This window comes from Nicotiana tomentosiformis, chromosome 6, assembly GCF_000390325.3.
Source record: "Nicotiana tomentosiformis chromosome 6, ASM39032v3, whole genome shotgun sequence".
Taxonomy (NCBI): Eukaryota; Viridiplantae; Streptophyta; class Magnoliopsida; order Solanales; family Solanaceae; genus Nicotiana; species Nicotiana tomentosiformis.
In genome coordinates this window covers 137,674,621-137,684,565 of record NC_090817.1, presented here as the reverse complement: position 1 = coordinate 137,684,565, position 9,945 = coordinate 137,674,621, and the positions used below count along the sequence as shown (strand labels likewise).

At 36.7% G+C, this 9,945-nt stretch overlaps 2 protein-coding genes across 3 annotated transcripts; one reads left to right on the top strand and one right to left on the bottom strand.

Annotated features, from left to right (window-relative positions):
* Positions 1-383: 383 nt before the first annotated feature.
* On the top strand, positions 384-5,275 carry LOC104121387 (D-aminoacyl-tRNA deacylase-like). Of its 2 annotated transcripts, none has more exons than XM_009633372.4 (9): positions 384-611; positions 1,173-1,353; positions 1,470-1,612; positions 3,060-3,123; positions 3,331-3,383; positions 3,684-3,739; positions 4,087-4,161; positions 4,716-4,901; positions 5,072-5,275. In XM_009633372.4, exons 1-9 carry the CDS (start codon positions 408-410, stop codon positions 5,157-5,159), a joined length of 1,050 nt encoding a protein of 349 aa, XP_009631667.1. In that variant the 5' UTR covers positions 384-407; the 3' UTR covers positions 5,160-5,275. The 2 variants fall into 2 exon arrangements, with proteins under 2 accessions (XP_009631667.1, XP_009631668.1); XM_009633373.4 differs by having other exon boundaries at positions 387-611; positions 1,168-1,353.
* A 2,770-nt stretch (positions 5,276-8,045) lies between these two features.
* On the bottom strand, positions 8,046-9,542 carry LOC104121388 (dof zinc finger protein DOF5.4-like). Its single transcript, XM_009633374.4, has one exon. It carries the CDS (start codon positions 9,359-9,361, stop codon positions 8,390-8,392), a length of 972 nt encoding a protein of 323 aa, XP_009631669.3. The 5' UTR covers positions 9,362-9,542; the 3' UTR covers positions 8,046-8,389.
* Between the last annotated feature and the right edge of the window lie 403 nt (positions 9,543-9,945).

The window sequence follows — 9,945 nt, the reverse complement described above, 5'->3', positions numbered from 1 at the left end:
GCTTAATTAGATTAAATTAATTTAATATTTAAAATTAAATTTAGATATTCAAAAACTATATGAGGAGTACTATAAATTGCAGTTTTCTCATGTAAATATAATAAAAAAAAGAATACATTTCAAAAAATTGGTTAAAATTTACATAGTTTGAGTCTTGAAAAAGTGAAAATGTTCACGTAAACTGAAACGAAATGAGTATTTTTTCTCCATTTAGGTTAGAATATTTTTTTTAAATTTTTACTCCTTGCGTTCTGATTTATATGATAATATTTTTTAGTTTGTTCAAAAGAAAAACATATTTAATGAGATAATTATTGTCACTTACAAGTTTTAAAAAGTAAATTTTAAATTTAATGGTTAATCATACCCATTACATAAATTGGAACAAAATTTACCTTTGCAATGAGATGACCAAGATTGGGTTTTTGCGTCTACTGTCAAGAACCAGCATTTTCCTTCATCCGCATAGAATATCATCTTCAAGTTTTAGAATAAACCATTGCAAAAGAATGGTGACGCTAATAGTGGCTACCACCATTGACCCGGCTTCCATTGGTCCTGCTTCCGCCCTTTTAGCCATGCCTTGTTGGCACCCTGGTCCTCCTATTCAGGTTTCTAATTCTACCTCTTTCTTGTTTACTGCTTATCATTTCCCCCCTCTTTCCCTTTTATTAATATTAGCCCCTTTTAAGAACAATTAATCATCTAAACTTACTGGGGTTTTTGATCTATGAATTCTACAATGCTCAGAATATGCATATATAGTTTGACTAATTTTACACTGGTGGTTGTGATAATAAAGTGTCAGGAAGCATTGGTTTAACTGGTAAAGTTGATGTCACGTGACCTTAACGGGTTCGAGCTTGCAGAAATGCAGGGTAAGACTGCGTACGCTTGACCCTTGTGGTCTGACCGCGCATGGCGGGAGCTTAATGCACCGGGCTTCCCTTTGTGATAATAAAGGGGTGCATTGTAAATTTATCTTTGTTTTGTTTCCATTGTAGAAATTCAAGCGCAGATATATATCCTACTTTCCCTAATTCAAACGTATTATAAATTTAAAGAGTATGGTTTCAGGTCTAGAAAACTACATGAAGTGGGAGGAGAGTTTTAACACATGCTTGAACTGATAAAGCTGTGATCTTTTTCTTTTTGTTATTGAATAAGCTTAGGATATGCCAAGTTTTGTGAATCAAGATGTAAGGTTATTGAAACATGATAGAAGCATTGTGAGAGAGGACTACTTGGACAATCGCTGGGAAGAGGCCACAGGCGAGGCCGTTGATGAAGTTATCTTTCTTAGCAAGCACACTGCTGCATCTAACCGTCCTGCACTCACCGTTCACCCCATAGGTTGAAATTGGTTACAGGCGTATATGGTTTATTTTCTTTGGATTTGACAGACTTGCCTTTACCAGAATGTTGAAGTATTGAGTTTATGTTTCTTGTGTTGTAATGAACAAAATTAGGTGTCCCTCACCTAAAAGAAGGGGAGCAGCCACCAGTAGGTGGGAAGCTTGCCTGGGCCGCACCACCTAATCCACGTATTGGGCCGTGGTTTAGACTGTTGAAATCTATTGCCGACTCACAGAATCTGACTCCTGAATTCGAGGTAGCATCCTTGTTTAACTGCGCTTTCTACTTCAATAAGCTCATAACAGATTTCTTTTATATGAAACTTCGCAATTTTGCGTGGTTGGTTTTGACTCAGTGTTGGGGTATGTACAGTCGATTCATTTGTTTTATTGCACTCTGAATCAATTTCCTGTGAACATGTTCATCTTAATAGTTCAAGGACTTGAGAATGGAACAAAAAACAGGGAACCGCCTCCCAAAAAGAGATGCAACTATGTTGAAAAGACAATTATCTCGATTGCAAACATATCTGGGTGGGATTAAATATATGACAGGGGTACCTGATAGTGTAATCATCGTTGATCAACACGAAGAATATACGGCCCTGCGAGAGTGTATTACCTTAGTTCCAACAATTTGTTTAACCAGTACAAATTGTGACTCCGATCACAGATATTTCTGTTCCAGCGAATGACGGCGGCATATCCTCAATCCGATTAATTGTTAACAAATTAGTATTCGCAATTTGTGAGGGTCATTCTAGCTATATAAGAAATCCTTGATTAATAATAACATGATAAGATAAATAACTTGCTTCAGAAATCCCTTATGGAATCGCTTACTATTTCTGAATTTCAAAAAAGAGATAAAAATAGCTGTTGTGGTTGGAAACTTCTCCCTGGAGAGTAGACTGTTTCTAGTTTAATTTTCGGATCAAGAGTTGGCGGTTATTCTACTACAAACTGCTTTTAAATGTGCTGTTTGTGGTAAGAGGAACCTAGTTAAACTGTTTGTTCTCTTCTGTTAACTACTGGGTTTGTTTTGTCATGACTGGCATTTATAGAATTGCAAAATTAATGGGGTTGATAACTTCCATGTTTGCTTGATGGGAAACCACAGTTTCCCCTTTTTCGAGTGATATGAAGTAGTTGACCATTCTTAGTACTTCTGGACTCCACTTAGCACTGAAGTGAGATAATAAACATGGGGCAAAGGGAGATGTAGTAACAAATAAAATGATTATTCGTAAGATTTGATATTAGCAGTATAAGTATACATCTAAAATTATACACTTTGATATTTGTAATATAAAACTAATGTAATAGCGACGAAAGGTGACACTTTTTCATGTAAATATTTTGTGAGATTATCTCTCGTCAAAAAGGATTGTCTTAAAAGGCTACTAAGTATTAGAAACATTAGTATGAAAAAAGATGGACGAAGTTGAAAACATGAAATTTTATCAATTGCAAAGAGATCATCAATATATACAGTTTCTTTATTTGACTGCTGATCATTGATACTGCTTTTAACGATTATGTTTCGATACTGGATCTGAACTTAGAATTGATCTTTTCCTTGCAGCGTGGATTTTTATTTCAGTACCAAAGTGCAATCCTTTTGATATTTTCTAATTTTATCTACTTTGTAGCGTAAGCATCTCCATGTGCGAACCTTTATAGTATATCTATTCCGTGGTGTAGGTCACATTGGAAGCTACACATCATGGACCTTTAACTAATGCACCCACAATGTTTGTAGAGATTGGTATACTTTCTTTTACCTGTCATGCTTTCATAAATTTTATTTGACCCTCTGTAATAATATAACAATATCGAGTTTTTTCTGCTTATCGAAAAACAAAACTTGCGTATTTTCTTTCGTAGTTAGAGTGATATACATCATCTAAGGGCAAGGATAAATGGCTATGTTTCTATCTAATCAATTGATCGCTGTTTATTGTGTACTGTGTAGGTAGCACAGAGGAATACTGGAAGAGACAAGATGCCGCACAAGCCATTGCCTTAGTTGGGTATCCTTTTACTACACAAACTCTTTTGCATTATTTATCTTGTTTTTCATCTTTTTTCTGAGCAAGCAAACCTCAAACCGTGGTCTTATGTGTAATCACGCATTTGGTATCTGAAAGGTCAATTGAGTCCTTCCAGTGCTGCATTTAATCATTTACTACAATATTAGGCTTTTACTGGCGAAAAAAGAAAAAAAATCAGAGGAATATTTTTAATTCCCATTTTACTAAAATAATGTTAGAATTCTTCCCTCGTTCTTGGATCTTTGTAACCTTTCCTCAATTGTGGTGTTTGCAGTTAGTTTGGAAAGGACTGGGGCTCAACGGAGGAGCTGCAGTGGGGGATTGGAACAGGTTCAGGCCAAATAGTTTTATCTTGGTTATACTGTGACTATTTATGCTTCAACCATTGCACGTGCTTTTCTTTACAAAGTCCGACATCATGAACGATTTTGAGGCTAAGAGGTTCACCTGTCTACATAAAAACTTGTGTAGCTTTCATCTGCATTTCTTGTTTCGGAGTGCAATATGATCTCATGGCTAGAATAATTTTAGGCCCGAAAGGACATAACCTCTGAAAGAAATTGTCATTTCTTCATCAGGGGAAAAAAAGAAAGAAGAAATATGATCCTTCAGAGAAAAATAAATTGTTATTTTTGACCTTTCGCCAATCGTTAATATTTACTTTCAATGAAATGCAGAAATGGTAGTCAGCAAAAAATCCTCCTAGGAATTGGTGGGGGACATTACGTACCACGGCATATGGATATTGTTCGGTGAGTTCCTCTGTCACCTGAAACAGTTATTGAAAATTAATTAGCAAATAAACAGGCCCTCTGGTTGAGAATTCTAATCAATGCACGAAGGAAGTAGTTCATTCATATGGTCTTTGATTACTACCATCCAAATCTTTGGTTTCATCTATATTACTAAAGTTGGATGATTCTACGAGGAACATTACATTGCATGTTACTAATATGACAGTTCAACTAAATGTTAAAGAAATCTATTCTGCTTTATATATTCAGCATAAGTATAGTAAACAGCAGCTTAAGTTGAAAACTTGAAATTGCTTGTGTTCCTTGGCCTCCTAATCCCTATATATTTTTTTTTTTAAAAAAGAAAAACAATCTTGCCATCCTGGGTAAAAAGGAGGAAGATTTCGTTTTAGCTGCTATAAGCTGAGGCTTCTCCTTGAACTGTTTGCAGCAACCGTTGAAATGCAGAACGAATCATTTTCTTTTATTGATTGGGTTCTAGTGAAGACTCATAGCTTAGTTTATTTCTGTTCAGTATTCATATTATCACTGTGATTATGTGAATGATGCAGGAAAGATGGAGTTTGGGTTGGACACCTCCTTGCTGGATATTCGCTACCGATGGAAGACCCTGGTCCGTCCAAAGCCCAGGCCAATTTGGAGGTGGGTGGAACCTGGAGACAAGCAATTAGAGTTGCTTTTGACACTACTAGAGCAGCTTTTCCTCAAGGAGAAGTACTAGTGCATATCGATAACAAGTAAGTTCTCTTTCGATTGAGAAAATAATGCAATCAAACTGGACCACAAAATCTATACTTTTATCAGTAGTGAAGAACATTTGTTCTCTCCAACTGGTATGCATATGCCTTAGTTATACCTTTCAACAACTACTGAATTACTGATCATAGCTCTTTGTCTGTGGATTCAGGAGTTTCAAAGGTTGGCAAAAGAATGCTATAGTCGGATTTTTAGCAGAGCAGAACATTAAAGTTGGAAAACCGAGTGATTTCTACTGATTCTTTTTGGCTGATTATTTTACAATTTTCTTTTTTATCTTTTAAGTACTCCATGTGATTGGAACTTGGAAGACTTCATTAACTGTCAATTTAAAAGTTTCTTGTTTTTTCTCTTCTTTCGTGAGCAGCTTCTTCATATTACTTCATAATTTGTATGAAATGTTCATAGCACATTATGGCATCATGTACAACCCAACATAGAAAAAAGAATCTCGCGTAACCATATGTAAAACAAGAATAGAAAATTTAGTTAGATTAGGAGCTAGCATATTCCATGCTTTAGAAATATCGGAAAAGGGTCGAATTTACCCATGTATTATCAGAAAAGGTTTAAATGTACCACTCGTTATACGTTGGGTTCATATATACCCCTGTCGTTATGCTATTGGTTCAAATATACTCATTTTCCGTTAAGTTTGTCCAAAATGGATATCCAATCCTACGTGGCACTGACATTTGATGAGGTGGATGTCACATGGCTTGGCACCTCAGCGCCCCTAACCCATTTTACCCCTCCCTTCAATTTTTTTTCCACCATTAAAATTTTCTTCCCCTCCACCACTATTGCCACCATTACCGCTACCATAAAAAATATTGTATTTCAAATTTTAGTCTTTTATATATGGATTAGGGGCACTGAGGTGGCATGCCATGTGTCATTCACCTCATCAAATATTAGTGCCACGTAGAATAGGATGTCCACATTGGACAAATAGTAGTACAACCGTGATATATTTGGACCCAAAGTATAACTAAAGATATATTTAAATATTTTCTCATAATACATTGTTATATATACAATATTGATATCTTTAAAAGAACTTATCAACTTCCAAATAGGAGTATATAATAAGCAAAAGAAGAAAATGGAGGATTTGTGTGGGCTTAATGGAGAAGTACAGTACAGAGGCAGAGTCAGGGAAAGGACACAACAAATGCATGAGTATGACTGAAGACCACTTATGCACATGCATGTGACATAATACGCCCCATATGTTTAGGTGGACCCCGCCCTTAATTTTAAACCCCGCCCAAGTAAGTAGTAACCACCTCCTTATAATAGCTTCGCCGGTCCCCACCATATATATATATATATATATATATGTGTCACATCACATGTCATCTCACTTACATCATTTCACATCAACCCTCTACCCAGTCGCCACTACTCCATTTCCTTTGTTTTTCTAAGGTAAATATTATGTTAAATTATACTCCATCCGTTTCGATTTGTCTTTAAATTATTTTTTTTTAGTCCGTTTCAAAAAGAATAACATCTTTTCTTATTTAAAAATAATTTACTTTTATATAATAATTTATAACCATACAAAATATATGTGCCTCATTTTACATAAGTTCAGAAGTCTTCTCTATTTTTTTAAACTCAGTACCCAATCAAATGAATTCACATAAATTAAAGCAGAGGGAGTAGTACTATACAAAATTTGATTGAACCTGCAAGGGTAGTTTGGTTCTAAATCAGGTTATTTCATAGCCCGCTCGGCAAAGTTTCTAAAAACAGCTTATTTTGGGAATATATTTTTTTTCGAAAGTATTTTTCTTTTAGTGATAAGCTATTTGTGTTTGACTAATTAAGTTGAAAATCACTTTTGAGCAGCAGTTAGTATTTTCTCAAGAGTGCTTTTCAAACAAATGCTTTTGGGGAAAAGCTACATTTTTATGCTTTTTCAAAACTATTTCTGTTTCTACTCAAAATTATTTTTTTTCCTAAACTCTTAGCCTAACACTTCAACTTTGAAAAAATCGCACTTTTTAAGCTTAGCCAAACATGCTACTCCTTCCGTTCCAATTTATGTGAACCCGTTTGACTGGGCACGGAGTTTAAGGAAAAATGAAGACTTTTGAAATTTGTGGCCCTAAACAAATCAAAAAGGGACACAAAGTATTTGTGTGGTTATAAAAGTTTCTCATTAAGGGTAAAATTGTAAGTTTAAGCTAAATTGTTTCCAAATTTATAAAGAGGTCATTTTTTTTGGAACGGAACAAAATGAAAATAGGTTCACATAAACTCTAAAGGGTCGTTTGGTAGGATGTATTAGGGAAAATAATACATATATTAATTTTGATATTATTAATTCTTGTTTGATAGTATTTTCAACCTGTATATAACTACTACTATTTATATTAATTATATGCCTTATTTAGTACTATTTTCATACATAGCAAACTATATAGCATTAACAATATCATAATTTTTAATATATGTATAAATATGTATAAAGTAGAATTTGCCCTTTCAAAAACCTTTAAATCACAAAATCAAACAGTAATAAGATACTTCCTCTGGCAGTCTTTTCCCCTACGCTTGTCAGTTCTAGAGAGAGAAATACTGCAAACTACAGGACAAACCGACCTAGATGGCCCACTTGTACGTCCAATCACATCACCACACGTACTCCCACTTGCACATATCATGCCACGTTACAACCATAATCGAGCTAGGGACTTTCGACCCTTTCTCCAATGGCGGTCCCCCCTCTTCACCAGCCGACCACATGGCTTTCCCGCAACTCCATTGCTCATTTACTTCCCGGCACCCTAAATCTCTGCTGTCCGTACATTTCCCTAATATCCTATCTTATTGTCTAAATCCAACAACAACGCTTCTTCAACTACATTCCCATTCCAAATTCCAAGATATTCATTAAAAATGATTATGCATTAGTCTAAGCAATTGAACGAACATTTTATTTACTTAATTGCCTCTTCAATACACCCCTTCACGTCCCATTTTCATTCGACATGCTTTGATAAGCGGATAGCAAAGATAGGAAATGGATAATGCTCTTCCATTGATCGGCTGAAGGAAGAAAATGGACAATTACTGCAATGAGTAGAAATGAACAGTACACAACTGACAACATGTACACAATTAACACTTCATAAGTTGTTCTCTATACTCTGTTCACAATTAAGATAATACACTTGCATAAATATCTAAATATACCCCTCGCCGGAAAGTTAAACAAAAAGAAAAAGTAATTAGCGTGGAGAGGTCAGTTACATTTCCATATTGAAATTACAAATTTCAAACCCTAACTCCAGCCAAATCTAAAACAGCTCTAAACTTAAAAATATGAGAATTGAATATACATACCAAACATATATAGTTCTCCACTTCTTTTTTTCCCTTCTTTTTCTCAATAATCCAACTTCACTTCGTTTATCTTTGTCTGATATTTTCAAAAAGTTAGAAAAGGAGACAAAGATCAAGGCAGAAAATTAAGGGAGTGATCGTTTTCACCCCACTGTGTTTGGCTCCAGTAAGATTGATCAACGGTTCCCGTTAAATCATACAGCCCATGCTCTCCATCTCCACCACCACCTCCAGTTTGCCAATCCAGTGGAGCGATCTCACTGTTGTTTACCTTGTTCTGCTGTAACCCAAATTCGATCCGACCCGTTTGATTCATGAAACTTGTATCCATTTGTTCCATCTTCAAGTCACTAACCGGCTGATCTGTTCCCACCATCTTCGACGGTTGATTCCACTGCTCATTTGAGTTCTGGTTTTCCGGCAACCGGTACGACGGAATTTCTATCATGTTAAACCCTACTGCCGAAGGATCGGTAGATGACGTCATAAAGTTCGTAAAGTTCCCAATGTCCTGGAAAATCTGGCCATCGGCAGAATGGTCCATTAATGGCTGATGATCAAAGCTTTGGTTCGTACTATTAGGTAGGAAGAAGTTGGATTCGTGAAAGTTAAGAAAAGTTGAAGCTGAGTTGGAAGAAGCTGCCGACACAACCTCCGCGGTGGCAGAACCGGTGGTATTCGCCGCGGCCGCGGCGGGTGTGGTTGCAGTAAGGCTGGAACTTTCACTGCTAGAATTAGAGTTTGACTTACGTTCCTCCGAAGCGGCGTCGGCAGCTTCGGCAGCAGCGTTGGAAGGAAGAGTACTGGACTTGGGCTTGGAACGCTTGCTTTTCCGGCAGCCACCGCCGACGGGGACGTTACGGAGGACGCCGCCTTTAGTCCAGTACCTCCGGCAACTCTTGCAGAAGTGTCTCGGCTGAGAGAGATTGTAGTTATTATAGTAACAGAATTTGGTGTTTGGAGAATCGCAACGTGGACACTTCAAAACTTGCTGGTTTTGGTGATGGCTAGGCCTTAGCCTCCTGTCTCCTCCACCACCAAAAAACCGTCCTCCACCGGCGCCGATCGGATGTATATCTTGCATTTCTCAAACAAATACTGTCAAAAATGAATGTAGCAATTTATATTGGCGTTTTTCCGGTAAAATTTCCGGCGAGATTTCACATTTGCCGACTTTAAAAGCTGCTACTCTGAGTATAGCAGCCTTTTTTAAAGCAGAGAGATTTATCTGACAAATATCCTTTGCATATCTTCCAAAACTAGTGTTAACTTATAGTTTAATGTTTTTATGATTAAAAACAGGGAAGAAGTTGAAAAGACATAAATGTCCCTAGTGCACTGTTAAATTACTACTCTGACTCTACGGAAAATGTGGAGTCCATTTTGTTTGTGTTGCTTTGTTGTTACGACGATGGTTGAGTGAGTGGGGGTCGACATGGTTCGACCGTGATGTGACCGTACGGTCCGTGAAAATGGGATGTTTTGTGTTATGTAGAAGATAGGGACACGTGGACGGTGGACAGTGAGTTGATTATTAACGACTACGAATCGTAGGGTGTCAAGTTGTCGGCCAATACGATATTTCTGTAGTGGGTAGCTTGGTGTCAGCTACAAGCCTACAACCGATCCACAACTTGCCACGTTGTTGTTAACTCCGCTTTGTTTATG